Here is an 18,232-nt window from a genome sequence, read left to right as displayed (position 1 = left end):
ATTTTGGGCGGTTAGTGTTGTCTTGGTTACTCCTGTTGTCCTGTCAGTATGTCTTTGACGACTCTGACATGCCAGACACGACCACGGCTAGAGCAGCAAGTAACAACTCTCCACGTGAAAGTGCGACGTTGACAGGCCCACTTTTTCCAACTAGCCTTCCCGCTCCTCCAATTCAATCTCTAACACCGCCATAGTACGCCGGCCGGGCTACCACAAAAAAGAGAGCATCCATCATTGGCGCGGCATTAGCTTTCTTGGTAAGAACATTGACTATCTACTCCTATCAGCCCTCCTATCATCAAGTTCCGTGCCCTGGTCCTCACTGTCATCGTCGCTCTCCTCATCATCCGCGCCAATAGCAAAAGCTTCACCGTGCCTCTCCCCCGTCCCTTGCTCAGGCATCGGACTAGCAAGCCTCAACTCGCCAACTTCCTTCATCCCTACTTTTCTCCGTCCCCAATTGATTATACGCTTTCCAAATGCCGCCAGTCTCTCCATACCCTCGTCACCATTGGTACCACCAGTACTACCATGCCCCGCCTCGACCTTGAATTGGTATTTCAGGCAGTCTTTGATAGTAATGAGACCGGTGAGCTGGCCACGATACTCAACCAAGATAACTCGCGGTCCTACCTTTTTGAAGATTTCCATGACCGTCTCCAGGGGCAGACGGGGATGGACGGACAGCGGAGTGGGATCAGCAAATCGTGTAAAGTCGAGATTGGTCTGCGACGAGGTACCAGGAATAGACTCAAACGTCGTATTCGGTGACGCTCCAGCTCCCCCATGTGTTTGCATGGTGCTCTGAGCAGACGCAGATGGATGTGTGAAATAACACTTGGCGTGTGGTGGAGCGTGTTGCTCTATCTTTGCACGCTCAATGGCATACCGTAGCTCTGTGCGCCCAATATATCCGACCAGCGTCTTCGTCGTCAGGTCTTCGACAATAGGGTAACCTTGGTATTTGTTCTCATTCATAAGGCGCTCCATATGTCGTAGCTTCATCCCGGTAGCCGATATGCACACGATGCGGCTCTCCATGACCTGAGAGACTGGCACACCAAAAGTGTGCTCTTCTTTGCTATCCAAGAACGGGTAGCCGTTGAGATAGATCATGCGATCTGCGATGCCCCCGTGTCCGAACCGCTCGCTCACTGCTTTTGTCACACCGACCACAATCATGGTTGGCAGGATATATGTCAACGCGCCTGTAATCTCAAACATGATGACAACCACCGAAACGGTAATGTGCATGATGCCACTCAGTGATGCGGCGGCTCCAAGGAAAGCATATGTGCCCGGTGTGATGCATGGTCCATCTGGTCCACAAGCCGAAAAGAATGCTGAAGTAGGAAAGGATTCGTGAAGGACCTGTACACAGATGCCCACCATACGGCCAAACGCCGCGCCAATCGCCATACTGGGCACAAAGATACCGGCTGGTACCTTGCATCCGAACGATATGATGACCAGCAAGGTTCTGATGGTCGTTGCAATAGCAAGCGTTGCGACATTATGCCACCTCTGTGCAGCATCACACAACCTGTCGTAGTCCTTGCCCTGCTTGCACTCTCGAAACAAAATCTCCATACTCTCCGTCATGTCGATGCGCAGAAACATGTTGGGGTAACATATAACACCCGTGATGACGGCCAGGGTGACAGCCTCAGTAATAGGGTACGCAGCAAGGTACTTTTTGCGAAAGACCTGCATCTTGAGATTCCACTTGATGACAAAGGCGCCATAGAGACCGCCAAAAACGCCGATGATGAGGTAGAAGACAATCTCGAAAAAGTGCCAGGAACGATCGTATGAGACGTTGAACATGACCAGCTGGCCGGTACGGAAGGGGTTCATGGCCTATAGCAGCTTCAGTCAGTCTTGTTTTTCTGACAGGATAGGGACAAAACAAGGGTTGCTTACAGAGAGGACAGCCGTAGCAACCAAAGCACAAAAGTAGCTCCTCCAGAGCGTCTTGAGCGGAAACTGATTGCTCATCTCTTCCAAGCTGAACAGTACGCCTCCAATGGGACTTCCAAATGCCACGCCGACACCCGCCGCAGCACTTGCGCTCAGAATCTCCCTAGTCTTGGCCGCATTCCTCTTGTACTTGTCGAAGAACCTACTAATCACATTTCCAGTGCAGACAGCATAGTGCACACTGGGTCCCTCCTTGCCGACCGACAAGCCCGAGCCAATGGCTAGAGGCAGCCCAATCGACTTGATAGAGAGCGTCGTGAAGCCCAGGAAGCCCTTCATGACGAATCCCGCAATGATGCACTTCATCTCCGAGATACCAGATCCCGCCGCATAAGGCGCGAAGCTCTTGACCAGCCTCGCAGACGTAAAGGAGAAGAGCGCTGCGAAAAGGATGTAAAGAAAGTAATTCGCAGGCCAGAACCCCGTCCAGTGTTTCCACTCGGGACATCCTCCCTCAGCGCCCCAACAGCAGAAATGCTCGTTGAGGTAAAAAGCCGTGGTGCAATGTCCCAGTTTGATGTCGCTCAGCCACTCAGTCACGATATTCAAGCAGGCAGCATTGAGCCCAATCGCCGCTCCTACGAGCGTAACAACAATCCAGGCTTGACCCGCATCATACATCTCTGCAATCTTTCTCCTCCACTTGCCTCTTCCGCGGCCCAAAAATACTTTATTGACACCACCATCCTTTCGCACACCAATACTATCTCGTTTCCGCTGCCGCGCCTTGCGCCTCAGCTGTTCGCGCGCAGCATCCTGCACCCAATCTATTGTCGTAAAGTCCTCGTAGCGCTTGATCTCAGCAATCTCCTCGACAATCGCAGCCTCGGCATGCGTGCTCTCTGCAGCCTCAGGGTCCTCATCGCCTACATCGAGGGAGAGCAGAGAGTGGCTGGTTGTGCGGCGCCGCAGCGAGGGCGCAAACGAGCTGGAGTGCGAAGCTGGGCCTGGGCGTGACGATTGGCGGCGCGTGGAGGGTGGTCGGCCAGCCGGCCGTGAGTAGGACGAGTCTACATGGAGCGAGGAGGACTGCGAGGCTGATGATACATGGCCGCGTTCGCCAGTGAATCCGGTCCCATTCATCGCATTCTCGTAGTTCGTCCTGATTCTTCGTGTCGGCGCAGAAGGGAATGAATGTATAGGAGGGTTTAAAGATACGACGTTGCGAGACAGAATGCTCGCCTCGCCTGGGCTTATGCAAGGGTCCAGCACCTTGACCCAGCGCCCACTGTCTCGGGGGTCCGATGTTGTCATTGCACAGCCATGCCAAGCCTACACAGAATGCGCAATCGAGCAGATTGTATCTTCATGTGTGTGGGATTTTTCCATTTTCCTCTTTTGCTTTGATCCCATCTATCGCATCGCGCTCATGTATACTCAATGATCCTGTCAACAAGCATGTGAAGATGACACGTGCGAAGTTTGTCTGATTTTAGCATTGATCTCCATCTCTGCCACCAACTGATAAGATCACAATCACCTCCAACATCAACAAATCCATCCGGCAGCACTTCGGTACATGATTGAAAAGAATATTCATATTCAACTACCTCATAGTAGTCATGCAAGGGTATCATCAAAGGGTTGGTCTATCATCCATCGTCTATTCGTATCCACATCCAGTCATCTTCCTATCCAAACGTGTCCATGCTGTACAAAATATTCTGGCAAAGCAACCAGAGCCGAAAAAAACAGGGCTCCTACTCCATCTCAATGGTACCAGGAGGCTTGCTGGTGACTAGTCAAAGTTAGCAGATATTCTTTACTTGATGAGGACGAAAGAAGAACTCACTATCATAAACCACACGGCAAACGCCATTGACCTCGTTTACAATCCTCCTGCTCACCCTCTTAAGGAACTCGCCATCAAAGGGATACCAGTCTGCCGTCATGAAGTCTGATGTCTCGACAGCCCTCAGTGCAATCACCTGGTCGTGCACACGCTTGTCACCCATAACACCAACCGCCTTGACAGGCAGAAGCGCCGCGAATGCTTGACTGATGTTCCTGTAAAGACCAGCGGCTTTGATTTCTTCAATAAAAATATGATCAGCCTCACGTGCGATGCGGACCTGCTCGCGGGTGACTTCGCCCAAGATACGGATGGCGATACCTGGGCCAGGGAATGGGTGGCGCCAGACGAGATCCTCTGGGATGCCAAGCTCCTTGCCTAGTTCGCGAACCTCGTCCTTGAAGAGCTCGCGGAGGGGCTCAATGACCTTGAGCTTCATGTCCTTGGGGAGACCGCCGACATTGTGGTGCGTCTTGATAGTCTGAGAGGGACCCTTGAACGAGAGAGATTCAATGACGTCAGGGTAGAGGGTGCCTTGGAGGAGCCATTCAATGTCACCAGCGTCGCTGGATGCATGAGCCTCTGCCTTAATCTTCTCGGCTTGCTTCTGGAACACTTCAATGAAGGTGTTACCAATAATCTTGCGCTTCTTTTCTGGGTCATCGGTCACGCCCCTCAGGCGGTCGAGGAACAGGTCGGATGCGTCAATGACTGTAAGGTTGATACCCAGACCTTCGTCCAGAGTCTTCTTGACCTGTACAGCCTCGTTGAGTCGCAGTACACCATTGTCGACCATGACGGCGTGGAAGCGATCACCGATAGCCTCCTTCATCAGCTTAGCGGCAACGGTCGAATCGACGCCACCACTGACGGCGCCAATGACTTGCCCTTTGTCGCCTACGAGCTTCCTGATGCGCGTAATCTCCTGGTCGACAAATTTGCTCATGGTCCAATTTGTGCTCGCTTGGCAGATATCGACGGCAAAGTTCTTCAATACCGTGGTTCCCTTCTTTGTGTGTGTGACTTCAGGGTGGAACTGAATGCCGTAGTACTTGCTAGTCGTGTGCGCAATGCCTGCAAATGGCGCATTGTTCGTAGTCGCAACAGTCACAAAGCCCTCGGGCATATGGCTGAGCTTGTCGCCGTGACTCATCCAGACCTCGAGGTCGTTTCCCAAGTCCTTGAATAGCTCGTCCATGTGTCCGCCGTGGTTCTCAACCTTGAGGTTTGCATGTCCATATTCCCTCTTCTCGCCTGCGGCTACTCCGGCGTTCTTGCCAAAGTGCCATGCCATCTCTTGTAGTCCATAGCATATGCCCAAAATTGGGACGCCGAGATCAAAGACGGCGTGGTCGACGTGGGGTGCGCCTTCCTCATAGACTGAGTATGGGCCACCGGAGAGGATGATACCCTTTGGTGTGAAAGGAAGATCGGCAATTTTAGTGGTGCATGGCAGCATCTCAGAGTAGATGTTGAGCTCACGGAGTCGGCGTGTGATCAAATGTGTGTACTGTGAGCCAAAGTCGAGAACCAAGATGGTATCGAACGTCTTGTGGGGAGGAATTGGGTCGGAGTTGTCGGTCGCCATTTTGAAAGAAGACGTACACTTGAAAAGCGTGTAATTTGAGTATGAAAGAAAGTGTTGACGAGAAGAAGAAAAAAAGTTGAAAGAAAGAAGACGGGGTATCTAGGGAGGGAAACCAGGCGCAGGAGGGGCTCCGTGACTCTCGCAAATTTTGGCGGGGCCCAAAATTTCGCTATCGATAGCGTCGCCGACGCAGCGCGAAAGTCGCGTCGCTCGAATTCTCCACTCATCTCAGCTCAGTTGGTAGCGAATTTGTATACTGCACACTCAGAACATCCAATGGCCAAGAGAAAGTCTGAGAGAGATCCTGAGGATCTGCCTGATGCGCCGGAGAAGCGCACGCAGCAAGATGGCGACGACTCTGGTAGCGACGAGGTATGCGCTTCGGTCGATTCTTCTTTTCGTAACATGGCAAGCTAACCGCTGCATGCTAGGAAATGGACATGGTGAATGTCGATTTCGAATGGTTTGATCCGCAGCCAGCTGTTGACTTCCACGGGCTTAAGAACCTGTTGCGCCAACTCCTCGACGTCGATGCGCAATTATTCAATCTCTCAGAACTCGCCGATCTCATATTATCGCAACCGCTCCTAGGAAGTACCGTCAAGGTTGACGGCAATGAGACGGATCCATACGCTTTCCTTACAGTCTTGAACCTGCAGACACACAAGGTACGTATGCGCCTTGTCAATTTGAGAAAACCGGCACATCTAACAAGCACCTGCAGGACAAGAAAGTAATTAGCGATCTGACATCCTACCTATCGAAAAAAGCCTCCTCAATCCCCACTCTCGCGCCACTGCTCGCCGAATCTTCTACGGCGCAAGTCGGTCTTATTCTGACCGAGCGCTTTATCAACATGCCACACGAGGTCGTGCCCCCGATGTACGCCATGTTGCTTGAAGAGATTCAATGGGCGGTCGAGGAAAAGGAACCCTACACATTTACCCACTATCTCGTGCTCTCAAAATGCTATTCAGAAATTCAATCGCAATTACCAAGCGGAGATGCGCCACCGAGCAAGAAGAAGAACAGGAAGGCCGACGTTGGCCAGGAGACGTTTTACTTCCATCCCGAGGACGAAGTGCTACACAAGCATGCGGTGGGCTTCACGGACTTTGATTATGATACCCCGGTAGACGAGGGTGCGAGCGACAGTAAGAGGGCGTTTCAGGAATTGGGAGTCAAGCCCAAGGGACACATGGTGCTAATAGAGGCGGATAAGTTCAAGGGTGCTGTTGAGGCTGTCAAGACCTACCTAAGTGGTCAATGATATCTTTGATGCTCATGCACGATGCATCCAACGAGAGCCGTAGAGCGAAAGATGCCGTGATTATCGTAACGTGTACCAGTAATAGAATCGCGGCAACACCTGCAACCAACACAAACAAAGGGTGACTCTAACTAGTGTTACATTGCAAGGACACAAGCCGAATCTATGTGAATCAAACCGTAGGAAATTGTTGATGCTCGCTCCTATACACACACAAGTCTCGACATCCGTGCGCCTCTACTTCAAAAGTTACTCCGCTTAACCAATTACAACCTTACCCTCCTCGGGGAAGTCGTACGAGGGGACCTCGAGGTTGAGCGGGGCAGGTCCCTTTCTTATGCGGCCAGAGATGTCGTAGTGGGATCCGTGGCAAGGGCAGAACCAGCCTCCAAAGTCGCCAGCCTCGCCAATGGGGACACATCCAAGATGGGTGCAGACACCTGTTGCTGTTAACTCCAATCTCCATCTGTGCGATTTGCGGTGTAACGTACCCAACATGATCAACCATTCGGGCTTCTGGACACGGGCAGAGTCGGGCTGGGGGTCACGGAGAGACTCCCACTTGGTATCTTCAGCCTCCTTGATCTCGTCCTCGGTGCGGTGTCGGATAAAGACGGGCTTGCCTCGCCACTTGATAATGACCTGCTCTCATCAGCTTCCGATCGTCGGGTAGTCATATGATGTCGCAAAACATACGTTCTTGCCCTCGGGAATGGCGGCGAGATCGATCTCAACCTTAGCTTGTGCCAAAACATCGGCGGAGGCAGACATGTTGACGAGGAAGTCTGTTGAACGATTGGGTTAGCCGTTCGGTTCTCCATCAATTCGCGGACGCATATCATCCGAAAAATAGCCAATTGCTCTCCCACAACTCCGAATATGCCGTATCAATTCCACCGAGCAATTTTCATCCTTCCATTGGGTAGTCGCGGTGCTGGTGACATACCCTGTACGGTCGCCTTCGCGCCAAGCGCACTCAGCGCACCCATGGTTCCGACCATGAAGTACTGGAACACCTTGGGTCCGGTCTCTCCACCCTTATTCCTGTACGCAGCAAACGAGGGGATCTTGGTCGTCTCCGGGGTGCCCTTGAAGGGGCTATCGAACGAGGAAGCCGAGGCGTTGCGGGTCTGCATGGCGGTGCAACCGGCCGCCCGGGCAACCGGCAATTGGTGAGCGGTCCATGAGCGTGCGACGGCACGGGCAGTGTTGGCGAGAGCGGGCATCGTGGACACGAGTGGGCGGGGGTTGTGGTCGTTGATGGAGAGGAGCTTGGGTTGACGATGTTGAAGTTTTGGCTGGTTTGGCAGGGAGCGTTATGTCAGGTGTCTTCTGATTGGCCAGAAGGTCTCGTGGCCGACGAACACCATCCAAGCGTCATCGCCCGAACACCACCACGGCAGTGTAGCAGCTGGGTTCTCGGCTGGGCTTGCTTGATACATAACATTGGACATGCGATCTTATGTTTCCTGGATATCAACCCTATATTGTGATTTTCTGGCAAAGCATGCCATGGTATCACCATTTAATCTACCCGGCTCCCGAACTGTAATGTCTCTTTTCTTAAAGATCATGTATTCACTCTCACTACCATGGATTAAGTTGTAGATCAAATGCACAGACGATTGACTCATCTGAAATGAGTGAGAGCCTTGGCGACTGCCTGGCTTCTAGTTTGTGATCTCCATCCACAGAATTATGCCTTTGCTCCTTTACTGCTTTCCTCGTCACTGACAATTCCTTCCTTCTCACCCCTTCTCACAGGGTGCTTGTCAGTATAACTTTCTTATTTAGAATCTATTTGACTTATTACCTTGTCTAACGTCACATAACAACTTTCGAATAACTTGCAACCATGTCTAACAACAAGAACGCTTCCATCACTTCCTACTTCAAGCCAAAAACCGGAGACTGTGATCAAGCGACCTCCAAAAAGCCTACAAAAGACGAACCCAAAACCCTACCAGTAGCAGAAATCCCAGCACCCCAAGATACCAGCAAAGATAAAGGCAAAAGACCACTATCCACATCCTCAGCCCTCCTCCCCTCAAAACGACAAGACACCAAGGCCACTCCTACCCTCGCCCCTCTTTCCTACAAAGACCTCCCCCCAGCCCCTCCCTCCACAGCCTCCACAACCCTCTCCCTAAACCACCACACCGGCTCCCTCTTTACCGCACCCCCGCGCACCTTGCTCCTTCATGCCTGCAACACCCAAGGCTCCTGGGGCTCAGGCATCGCACTAGCCTTCAAAAAGCACTATCCCAACGCATACACCATCTACCACACCTTCTGCACCAAAGAACATTCCTTGAAAGCCGGGAACCCGGTGCCAGTCGGTACAACGCTGTTGATTCCGCCGGTGGACGGTGACAAGGGCCATTGGATTGGGTGTCTGTTTACGAGTCGGAGGTATGGGAAGGGCAAGGATGGGGTGGCTGAGATTCTGAGGAATACGGGGAGGGCGGTTGAGGGGTGCTTGGGGTTGTTGGGGTTGCTGGGGGACGAGGTGCGTAGTGTGAGGATGTGTAAGATTAATAGTGGGAAGTTTGGGGTGCCGTGGGAGAGGACGGAGGAGGTGTTGCGGGGGGTTGTGGTGAGGGAGGGGTGGGTGGGGAGTGTGGAGGTGTGGAATACGGAGGTTAGCTAGGGGGATGGATCCGAAGTGGTTGATAGAAGTGGGTTGAGGAGTCGGTGGAGCTTCAAGCCATACTATCCAATTTTCTCAAGTAGTCGGTTCTAATCTAGCATCATACCCAGGCCACGCAGAAGATGCAGTCTGTGATAGTTTAATTTATATTGCGATCCGGTAGAACGGATCTTTCATGTTCGTTCGGGCATAGTCAAACCCCCATATCGAATTCCGTCAACTCGTCAAGTACCCTCGGCATGGTATATCCTGCTGAACGCCAAATGCAATGCAAACAATTCTTCTCCCCCAGTCCTGAATCAGCTCAAGTTACTTGTTACCGTTAATAGCTGTAAAACCTCCTGTCGGCCGCCTAACTACTGGGCTGGCAGGCTTGTCCTCGGTCGCTGGGGGCTGACTTGGTGGACCGCGCATCTCCATCTCGATTTGCATGGCTGCAGCATCTTCCTCTGGTTCACTGTCCGCAACACGGTTTACTCCCTGATCGACTTCCATGGCATCGGGTGTCTCCTCTGGCTTGTCCGGCGACTGCGAAGCCGTGACGGCACCATTCTCAGGCGTTTGTACCTTGTCTGCGGCATCCCCCTCCACCATCTCTACAGGGGCACCCAGTTTTGTCTGACCATTTGCTACAGGATCCTTCTTGCCTTCCTTCTCCTTCCTCTTCGCATCTTCCTTCTCCTTTTCTTCTATCCTCTTCTTTACAGTGCCCCATGTGCTTGTCTTAGGTGCGACATCGACCAGAAACTCAAGATTGTCGGTTTTTGCTACGGCGCTACTGACATCACGGTACTGGATGTTGCGACGAGGCTTGCGCTCAGCTTTTACGACATTGTAGGTTGTGGTTGCGAGGTGCTGGATGAACATTTCTGTAGCGAGTGCGATGGCAAAGGCAGCGTTCTTGGAAGTTGTGATACGCTCTGGGTCCGCTTGAATGATCTTCTGCACGCGTGCCACTTGTGGGAGAGTTAGTGGATAAGGTCGTATGAATAGCAATCAAGTATTCTACTTACACGGAAGCGACACATGGCCGGTAATCTCCTTGTTGGGCGCAATCGGAGTGTTATTGTAGGGCATGGTGGAGGAGGGTGCTTTGCTCTGGCTGTATGTGCTGGGGATTGTTAGGTGGGTACTTGTAAGTTGGTGCGCGATTCCAGCAGAGATTCGACAATGCGGCGGAGGCGAATCGTATTCAAGATGTTGATTGACGCGGTCAGGTCGCGCAAAATAGTCGGGTTGAGGATACAGTCGCGTACGGTGGTTGTTTCGAGGTGCGGGTGAAGACCAATCCCCACACCCCTGTCTAACTTTGGACGATCGTTTACTGGGGCCCGGGGTGACGCGGACACCAACCGTCCTCACCTACGTTCCCTACGGATATCTGACATTCTCCAGCTTCATACAGCTGTTCAATCTCTTGCAATACTGATTTGTCACGTGTCATTGCTCTGTTTTCATTCTGTGCTGAATCGAGCATCCATCGCAGTACCGCGAGGGTGTACATCAATCATGAAGCTTTCTATTGCTAGTTTGCTTGCCGCGACTGTCCCTGCCACCTCATTTTCACAGGTGCCATTCCAAGAGACACCCGATGTTGAAGGTTTCCAGTTGTACCAGAGTCAGTTCTCCGAACACCATGCCATCCGCGTCAGAGAGCAGCAAGACGACACGATTTGCAACGCTCACGGTAAACAATATACTGGTTGGCTAGATGTCGGCTCAAAACATATCTTCTTCTGGTACTTTGAATCACAAAGAAAGCCGTCCGAAGATCCGCTGTTGTTATGGTTGAGTGGAGGCCCAGGTGCGTCTGGCATGCTTGGAATGATGGGTGAGTTGGGACCATGCATGATCAATGAACACGGTAATGGCACTGTCTTCAACGAATACGGGTGGAGCAAGAATGCCAATATTATCTTCGTCGACCAGCCGGCTGGCGTGGGCTTCAGCTATGTTGACCCAGGCGTCCCGCTTCCGGCTACGAGCTTCACAGCGGCTGAAGACATGCATCATTTCCTGCAGCTGTTCACCAGCGATGTCTTCCCAAGCCTTTCCGGAAGAGACTTCCATATCACTGGAGAAAGCTATGCCGTAGGTTTCTTGCACCATAGTCAAGTGTACAAGCTGACTATCACCAGGGCCACTATGTTCCGGCACTCGGCGCGCAGATTGTGTCTCAGAACCTCCTGTACCCAAAGCGACCGCAAGTCAACCTGAAATCAACATTCACCGGCAATGCATATGTCTCGCCCAAAGATACTACTTTTGGCTATTGGGAGACTCTTTGCACAATGAATCCCGGTGTTGAGAATCCCGTGTTCAACCAGACACGCTGCGATATCATGGCAGCAAACCTACCTCGCTGCATGGAACTCACTCAAATCTGTTATGACCACCCGGATCCAGCCATATGCATCGCTGCTGAGACAGTATGCGACGAGGGTGTCATACAATACTACGACGGCGAGTCTGGCGAAGGTGGTCGCAATCGCTACGACATCACAGACGGGTGCGAGACGAAGGACGAATTGTGCTACCCTGAGATCCCGAGGATACAAAAGTATCTCAATCTTCCATCAGTTCGACAAGCTCTTAACGTGCCTAAAGCTGCGGGCAACTACTCAGTCCTATCTCTGGACATTACATGGGCCTTTGCTCTGACTGGGGATGGTGTTCAGAGCACACAGCCACAAGTTTTGTACCTTCTTGAGCATGGTATCGACGTGCTTTTCTACCAATGCAACCTTGATCTTGCGTGTAATACTGCGGGAAACCTGCAGTGGGCCAACACAATGCAATGGAAAGGCCAGCCAGCGTTTGTTGCACAACCGAAGAGAATGTGGAAGAACGATGGAGAAGAAGTAGGGTGGTTCAAGGAGGTAAGGACCAAGACCGCAAGCGGCAGGGAGACGACCTTTGCTTTTACAACGGTAAATAGAGCGGGGCATCTTGTTCCATTTGACAAGCCCAAGGAGGCGTTGGCCCTCGTAGACAGATGGTTGGAGAAGCGGAGCTTTGCCTGAGTGTCGCGTGTATTGATTGTAGTAGTTGCCATGTTCCAAATTGCGCTTGCCCGAAAATTGTATGTAATCGCATGTTACACAGTATGCAAATGTGGTAGTGGTCTGTAGCTGGTGACAGACATGGTGGTTAGCTGGTTTGCAGAGATGGGTTGATGTGGGTAAAATGACGAAAGCGAGCTCCTTCACCAGTGCGCAATCGCAGCAAGCTCGGGATAAGCACACGACAACCCCAGCTCCGTGATCGCTATACTGTATGCAAATTTACAATGCAGGCACCACATCGGCCATTTACATGTCATCATTCGTATCGCTTTGGGCGCCCAAACATGCGGTTCGTCTCCACCGATGATATCACTATAACACTACGTCATCGCTATGTTAGTTTTGCGGGCAGAAGAAACCCTTCATAAGGAGAGGGGAGAACTCACCCTCAACATCATCATCCGCACATCCATTGCAATTTATCTCCTCTTCACTTAACCCATCTTCCAATCCAAATCTTTTTCCCACATTTCATAACCCACATACCCAACATGTCTGGAAACTCAAGCGTCGGCAACAGCAACGTCTACGAGGCTGGCGACCAGGTCACCAGGTCCAACGCCGAGATCGAGCAGGAGAAGAAGGAGAACAGGTTTCACGAGGGCAAGGAGAACTCCCACAAGGCTCTCGACTCAAGTATGTGCTTCCTTTGTTTATTGCATGTGTTGGTGCACGTTTGGCCGTGCTGGGCAAGGCTTGGGCTGAACCCAACAATGATTGTGTCAGTAAACGTATGCTAACAGCGGATGGCAGAGGATGAACGATCAATTGCCAACAAGCTCGAGCGCGAGGAGAAGCGCGAGAAGGAGGGTGAAGAGAAGTCTCTCGAGGACCTGCAGAGGGAGAAGGATGCTACCCTGCCTGCACGCGCACACGGCAACGAGCCCTCAAAGGGAGCCAAGATCGACCAGGAGCTGAGGGAGGAGGATGAGGCCATGCTCAAGAAGAAGGGCGCTGCCTAAGTTTGTCGCTGTAAAAGACGATTTCGATACCCGCACTTTTTCCACGCGCCTGCCTGGAGTTGGAGGGATGTATGCATAATGACTCGGATTGACGATAAAACGTCTCCACGAAAGCCTGGAATATGGCTGAGACATGAATGAAGATATGTACACCACCAAACCATTTACTTTTATATGAAGTTGCGACGTGATGCGGCTCAAACTATCTCGGTGTGATGTATGCAGAGCTCCCCACATTGCCGTGCTTGACTACCCCTCCATGCACTGTTCCTGACTCGTGCAGCCTCGGGATTGCCGCCGATATCCATGGCCATTATGACTTGCGCCCGCGTTATCAACCCCGAATCGTAGACTCCACACTTCTTCACCCATCAATTGCTGTATTACAAAGCATTGCGACTTACATGCCTGTTCTGTCGCCACCTAAACTTTTCTTCCGCACTGCAACTGCCTTTGCCCAAGCCCCATTACGACCCCGCATCGTCCCTTGCAGTACACAACTACAGAGCTATCTTCAACATCACACTGCCAAAATGTCGACCAAGATGGCCGGGCGCCTCAAGGGCAAGACAATTGTCATCACCGGTGCATCTTCTGGCATTGGTAGATCAACAGCCCTCGAATTTGCCCAGACACAGCCAGACGACTTGAAACTCATCTTGACTGCACGGAGGGAGGACTCATTGAAAGAGCTTGCGCAAGAGATTGGTGGGTTTGCAAAAGGCGTTAAAGTCCTGCCAGTCAAGATGGACGTCAGCAAGCCCGATGAGGTCCAAAGCTTTGTTGGGAACCTTCCTCAAGAGTTCAAGGACATCGATGTACTAGTTAACAACGCGTGAGCTGCCCCATGCATACCAGGGCCTTTCTCTGCAGCTAACATGATTGAAGTGGACTCGTAAAAGGCGTTGCCCAAGCCCCTGACATATCCCCAGCCGACATCGATATCATGTTCAGCACAAACGTAACCGGTCTGATCAACATGACGCAAGCCATCCTTCCCATCTTCAAGGCACGCTCCACCCCCTCAGGCGATATTATAAATATTGGTTCTGTTGCCGGTCGCGAGCCCTACCAGGGTGGATCTATCTACTGTGCGACCAAGGCTGCAGTCCGGAGCTTCACAGACGCCCTACGCAGGGAACTGATCGCAACAAGGATAAGAGTCATAGAGATTGATCCAGGCCAGGTAGAAACTGAATTTAGCGTTGTAAGGTTCGGCGGAGACCAGGAAAAGGCCAAGAAGGTATACGAAGGAGTTGAGCCTTTAACACCTGATGATATTGCCGAGGTTGTCGTCTTTGCTGCCGGTAGGAGGGAGAATGTGGTACTTGCTGATAGCTTGATATTTCCAAACCACCAGGTGAGTCGGATTGAAGACCTGTAAAACAAGCGACTGTTTCACTAACATGATATAGGCGGCGGCTACAGTTATGCACCGGAAAACTGTTGGCCAGTAATCTCGATCGACAGCATGTACATAGAGATCGATGATCTGTATGCAGACATGGATGATGTGTCACAAATTCGACTATTGCTATGAAGAGTATATGTGCATTGAGTTTGCCATCTGCTGCGGGTTAACCACTCGTCAACTCAATAGCAATAACTTTCATTGTAGTCAAAGAGTCTCATTTTCGCTTACTACAGCTTCGTCCACCGCTGCGACCACCATCGCGCGTGATCAGCACGCGATCGGATTTTGAATTCAACAGTGCCGATGATGACGACATTGGAATATGCAAAGACAAAAAGTGTAAGTTGGGTTTCCTCGTCAAGGAGAGAAATCCTGCGGAATGATGTCAGAAAGCAGCCAGCAGCACTACTGCAAAGTGAGGCTGGTCGCGGTTCCTTGAACCTATCCGAACGCTTCAGGTGTTTTGGGAACCACGACGTAATAGGGCGATCGAACCAGATTACCGAGCACTCATCATCTATCAGACCTTGATATGTCATGGCAGCGCTAAACAATTGAGATGTACCATAGTGCGCACATCAAAACTGTCTTGCAAGCACAACATGCGACACATTACTTGTTATGTACAAAAACCAAAGTGTTCACCAATACAATTAGTAGCTTGAATCTATTACCCCAACCGATCACTATCCGCCATCTATGGTCCATGGCCATATCTGGACGCTTCTGGGGAATCCCGAACCAAGGTTCTCTGTTGCAAACACTACCGGACGCGCGGGCAGCCTCGTCGATCTACGGGGTAGATGCGTGGGCGGCGACAATCATTTGGCGTCGTGCTCGGACCTCACGACCCAACGCATGGTGTTCGCTGCCAGACATATCCCATTGTCTTGATTCGTTGGACGTAATTCGCGAACGGGCATTTTTGTCGCATGTCACAGCTGTGATTTGCGAGAGTACTTTTAGTCTTCTTTATTCGGGTTGTGCTGTTTGTCGGACTTCCGAAGCCTAGGTGCACCCGCGCCCTTTCCCACACCAGCCGGCACTCACGGGAACTTCATCAAATGTTAATCTTACATCATCCTTCATCATGGTATGCGAACGGCCTGGTGAGACAAGCCAGTGGCTGAGTCCGTTTGCGAGTGAATTGCTGTTTGCTCTCGTCAGCATAAAAGCGTTTGCTTCTGCGCCAGAACACAATGTTCTTATTCGCGACAAATGTGTCGATAATTGACGCGACAGGTCTCTGTATAAACTGTTTGCGCGCGCGTCCAAGACCCAGCCAGTTTCATCTCCCTTGTAGGAAACCTATTGCGCACGTACCATACTTGGTTGAAGCCCAATAGCTTGGGCGCCAAGACCATTAACCGTGGGTTTCCATTTCACTGTCGCACACGTGCGCTCGTGATAAGGGTGGTGAACGTTGGCTTGGGATGCCGGTTTCATTCATATCTCGGCGCAAGAGCCTTTGTTTTGTTCTCTTGTCGACGGCTTTGTCCGACTGCCTTCGCTTTCAACACACGCAACCTTCACTAATACGCCCACACACACCCGAAAAAATTCTTAAATTCAAATATAGCAACATGACTTCACATGGGATCGCTACCGGTAATGACCGGAAGTTCAATTGGGATGATGATGACGATGACGACTTTGATCTGGATACTTGGAAAGCCACTGTTGATACTTCTTCACCAAGTGTTGACGAACTTGGCCCACTTCAACTATCGCGTTGCGAAGAGAGTATGGAAACTACTTCATCGTATACATCAGAACACGACACCGATGGAGACGCACATTTGGAGCCTTTGACCTCGCATGCCACCAATATGGCCCTTGACCAGTCACTGGATATTGACCTAGAGGACGGACACGCACCTGAGCTAGAAGCTGTTGAAGCATCGTCGGAAGCCGTATGCAGCAACATTATCAACATTATTACGGAAGAAGAGATTAATTTCGCACGTCATGAGTACCTTACTCACGCTATTGGTATATACTATGACGGCAAGGACGAGGTTGATGTACCGGCATATCCCGAACTGAGCTCTTACAATGGTCAACGGTACCGATATGCAAAGGCATTCCAAAATGTTAGCCAATTGACTGGAAGGAAAAAAGCACAAGTATATCGCCATTCACCATTGGTGTTTGTGACAGGGATTGAGGAAGCGCATTTGATCGGCAACAGAAGAAGGTACGAAAACATCTATAGAGAGGAAGCAACAGAAAGCCAAAACATGGACTTGTATGAGCCACCAGAGCTGCAGGAGCCGCAGCCGGATTTCAACATCATCTATGAAGAAGAGGAACAGCAGAATGCAAATGAGCAAGTTGCGCCACGGAGAACACCAGCTCAAGAACACTTTTCGAGAGACGAGCTAAAGGAGTTGATCGGCATGTGGAAAGCACAACTAGAAAGGGATGGCGCCGAAGAATCTGAAGAGGAAGAGGAAGAAGAGGACTCAAGTTCCATCGATACATGGGAGAAGAGCGACGAAGATGAAGAAGAAACATTCGAGCCACTTGAAACCGAGCTTGATGACGAGAACATGTTCTCCGTCGTTCGACCCCTAGAACCCAGAGCTTCCACCCACAACGAGGAGCTCGACTTCAACGACGTTGTTTTCTGCGCTGAATCTGAATACGATACTGGAGGCCGCGACGAAGGATACATGTCTTCATCTCCACCGATATCACCTGATGTAGGCACCTGTATTGATGGGTGCGATTGGCAAGCGCAACGTGTCGAGGCTTCGGTTCGCCCAAAAAGGGCGGTACGCATCGACTCTATGGATGCACTTGATACTCTGGCGACTATTGAGGAGTACGGTGCATCGGATGATGATACTTACGACGAAGAAGAGAAGGCGACAGAGAAGGCGAAAAGGAGGCAAGATAAGGCCGAAATCGACGATCGCAACGACATTTTATTGGATACTGACAATCACAATGAGCCCGCTATAACAATACAGTCATTCAACGAGAAAGGAGAAAACTGCAGCACTTCTGCTATTGAGGCAGCACTATGGAAAGAGCTAAGCAAGGACCACTCTGTCTCCCATCTCACTATCACACCTTCAACCTGCCCCGAGCAAACAAAACAGCAACACCAACACCAACACCACCACCACCACCAAAAACAACAACAACAACAAACACTTCCCGCTGCCTACATCAGTAGCGTTCTCACCACAAGCTTCCTTTACATCAGCATTCTAACTGCTGGAGCCGTCATCAGAGGCTCCATGAGCGCCGCCACCCCTTGCGACACCTGAGCACCAAAGTTGGACTGAAAATCGTGTAATTTCCACCACAGCAATTCTTGGCATTTTCCTGCAATGGCGTTTTATACCCCCTCTGATTACTTTTTTGATTTTCATGTTCTCGGTTTTCCATTATCGAATTTCAATTCTTTTCCAATACGGGTTCGACTGTACGAACACACATACACAAGTCACCAACACACGCGTATGTTGGCAGAACTCGAACATAATTCCAGACAGTTTGT

At 51.0% G+C, this 18,232-nt stretch overlaps 10 protein-coding genes across 10 annotated transcripts; 6 read left to right on the top strand and 4 right to left on the bottom strand.

Moving 5' to 3' along the window:
* Positions 1–153: 153 nt before the first annotated feature.
* COCSADRAFT_106384 (uncharacterized protein) lies at positions 154–3,172 on the bottom strand. The gene is made up of 2 exons (XM_007696711.1): positions 1,924–3,172; positions 154–1,860 (listed from the first exon to the last, which is right to left on the bottom strand). The coding sequence occupies exons 1-2, from the start codon at positions 3,061–3,063 to the stop codon at positions 271–273; spliced, it is 2,730 nt and encodes a 909-aa protein (XP_007694901.1). The 5' UTR covers positions 3,064–3,172; the 3' UTR covers positions 154–270.
* Positions 3,173–3,434: 262 nt separating this feature from the next.
* COCSADRAFT_106380 (uncharacterized protein) lies at positions 3,435–5,472 on the bottom strand. Its single transcript, XM_007696710.1, has 2 exons — positions 3,773–5,472; positions 3,435–3,718 (listed from the first exon to the last, which is right to left on the bottom strand). The coding sequence occupies exons 1-2, from the start codon at positions 5,358–5,360 to the stop codon at positions 3,681–3,683; spliced, it is 1,626 nt and encodes a 541-aa protein (XP_007694900.1). The 5' UTR covers positions 5,361–5,472; the 3' UTR covers positions 3,435–3,680.
* A 164-nt stretch (positions 5,473–5,636) lies between these two features.
* On the top strand, positions 5,637–6,630 carry COCSADRAFT_166605 (uncharacterized protein; the record flags this gene model as incomplete). Its single annotated transcript, XM_007696709.1, has 3 exons — positions 5,637–5,732; positions 5,792–6,028; positions 6,085–6,630. The coding sequence occupies 3 exons, from the start codon at positions 5,637–5,639 to the stop codon at positions 6,628–6,630; spliced, it is 879 nt and encodes a 292-aa protein (XP_007694899.1).
* A 258-nt stretch (positions 6,631–6,888) lies between these two features.
* On the bottom strand, positions 6,889–7,856 carry COCSADRAFT_78765 (uncharacterized protein; the record flags this gene model as incomplete). The annotated part of the gene is made up of 4 exons (XM_007696708.1): positions 6,889–7,070; positions 7,122–7,272; positions 7,327–7,415; positions 7,577–7,856. 4 exons carry the CDS (start codon positions 7,854–7,856, stop codon positions 6,889–6,891), a joined length of 702 nt encoding a protein of 233 aa, XP_007694898.1.
* Positions 7,857–8,407: 551 nt separating this feature from the next.
* On the top strand, positions 8,408–9,214 carry COCSADRAFT_106376 (uncharacterized protein; the record flags this gene model as incomplete). Its single annotated transcript, XM_007696707.1, has 1 exon — positions 8,408–9,214. A coding segment is annotated over exon 1 (729 nt), but the record flags the coding sequence as incomplete, so codon positions are not given.
* A 108-nt stretch (positions 9,215–9,322) lies between these two features.
* On the bottom strand, positions 9,323–10,549 carry COCSADRAFT_106372 (uncharacterized protein). Its single transcript, XM_007696706.1, has 2 exons — positions 10,294–10,549; positions 9,323–10,236 (listed from the first exon to the last, which is right to left on the bottom strand). The coding sequence occupies exons 1-2, from the start codon at positions 10,355–10,357 to the stop codon at positions 9,590–9,592; spliced, it is 711 nt and encodes a 236-aa protein (XP_007694896.1). The 5' UTR covers positions 10,358–10,549; the 3' UTR covers positions 9,323–9,589.
* Positions 10,550–10,651: 102 nt separating this feature from the next.
* On the top strand, positions 10,652–12,589 carry COCSADRAFT_106369 (uncharacterized protein). Its single transcript, XM_007696705.1, has 2 exons — positions 10,652–11,371; positions 11,419–12,589. Exons 1-2 carry the CDS (start codon positions 10,790–10,792, stop codon positions 12,301–12,303), a joined length of 1,467 nt encoding a protein of 488 aa, XP_007694895.1. The 5' UTR covers positions 10,652–10,789; the 3' UTR covers positions 12,304–12,589.
* A 145-nt stretch (positions 12,590–12,734) lies between these two features.
* Positions 12,735–13,495, top strand: COCSADRAFT_32311 (uncharacterized protein). The gene is made up of 2 exons (XM_007696068.1): positions 12,735–12,981; positions 13,099–13,495. The coding sequence occupies exons 1-2, from the start codon at positions 12,837–12,839 to the stop codon at positions 13,305–13,307; spliced, it is 354 nt and encodes a 117-aa protein (XP_007694258.1). The 5' UTR covers positions 12,735–12,836; the 3' UTR covers positions 13,308–13,495.
* Positions 13,496–13,840: 345 nt separating this feature from the next.
* COCSADRAFT_155785 (uncharacterized protein) lies at positions 13,841–14,764 on the top strand (the record flags this gene model as incomplete). Its single annotated transcript, XM_007696704.1, has 3 exons — positions 13,841–14,142; positions 14,196–14,667; positions 14,723–14,764. The coding sequence occupies 3 exons, from the start codon at positions 13,841–13,843 to the stop codon at positions 14,762–14,764; spliced, it is 816 nt and encodes a 271-aa protein (XP_007694894.1).
* A 1,322-nt stretch (positions 14,765–16,086) lies between these two features.
* COCSADRAFT_212056 (uncharacterized protein) lies at positions 16,087–18,139 on the top strand. Its single transcript, XM_007696703.1, has one exon. It carries the CDS (start codon positions 16,155–16,157, stop codon positions 17,997–17,999), a length of 1,845 nt encoding a protein of 614 aa, XP_007694893.1. The 5' UTR covers positions 16,087–16,154; the 3' UTR covers positions 18,000–18,139.
* Positions 18,140–18,232: the final 93 nt, after the last annotated feature.

Source organism: Bipolaris sorokiniana, assembly GCF_000338995.1.
Source record: "Bipolaris sorokiniana ND90Pr unplaced genomic scaffold COCSAscaffold_1, whole genome shotgun sequence".
In the NCBI taxonomy this organism is placed as follows: Eukaryota; Fungi; Ascomycota; class Dothideomycetes; order Pleosporales; family Pleosporaceae; genus Bipolaris; species Bipolaris sorokiniana.
The sequence above is the reverse complement of the archived record's forward strand: the minus strand, read 5'-3'. Positions and strand labels throughout refer to the sequence as shown.

What these genes read in the sequence shown, in the direction of transcription:
- COCSADRAFT_106384 (XM_007696711.1), bottom strand. Translation starts at nt 3,063, where the DNA reads ATGAATGGGACCGGATTCACTGGCGAACGCGGCCATGTATCATCAGCC. An exon ending in TTGCTACGGCTGTCCTCTCT is followed by an intron (nt 1,861 to 1,923) that starts GTAAGCAACCCT and finishes AAGCTGCTATAG; the next exon opens with GCCATGAACCCCTTCCGTAC.
- COCSADRAFT_106380 (XM_007696710.1), bottom strand. Translation starts at nt 5,360, where the DNA reads ATGGCGACCGACAACTCCGACCCAATTCCTCCCCACAAGACGTTCGAT. An exon ending in TTGCCGTGTGGTTTATGATA is followed by an intron (nt 3,719 to 3,772) that starts GTGAGTTCTTCT and finishes AACTTTGACTAG; the next exon opens with TCACCAGCAAGCCTCCTGGT.
- COCSADRAFT_106372 (XM_007696706.1), bottom strand. Translation starts at nt 10,357, where the DNA reads ATGCCCTACAATAACACTCCGATTGCGCCCAACAAGGAGATTACCGGC. An exon ending in CGGCCATGTGTCGCTTCCGT is followed by an intron (nt 10,237 to 10,293) that starts GTAAGTAGAATA and finishes CTCTCCCACAAG; the next exon opens with TGGCACGCGTGCAGAAGATC.
- COCSADRAFT_106369 (XM_007696705.1), top strand. Translation starts at nt 10,790, where the DNA reads ATGAAGCTTTCTATTGCTAGTTTGCTTGCCGCGACTGTCCCTGCCACC. An exon ending in TCACTGGAGAAAGCTATGCC is followed by an intron (nt 11,372 to 11,418) that starts GTAGGTTTCTTG and finishes GACTATCACCAG; the next exon opens with GGCCACTATGTTCCGGCACT.
- COCSADRAFT_32311 (XM_007696068.1), top strand. Translation starts at nt 12,837, where the DNA reads ATGTCTGGAAACTCAAGCGTCGGCAACAGCAACGTCTACGAGGCTGGC. An exon ending in CCACAAGGCTCTCGACTCAA is followed by an intron (nt 12,982 to 13,098) that starts GTATGTGCTTCC and finishes AGCGGATGGCAG; the next exon opens with AGGATGAACGATCAATTGCC.
- COCSADRAFT_212056 (XM_007696703.1), top strand. Translation starts at nt 16,155, where the DNA reads ATGCCGGTTTCATTCATATCTCGGCGCAAGAGCCTTTGTTTTGTTCTC.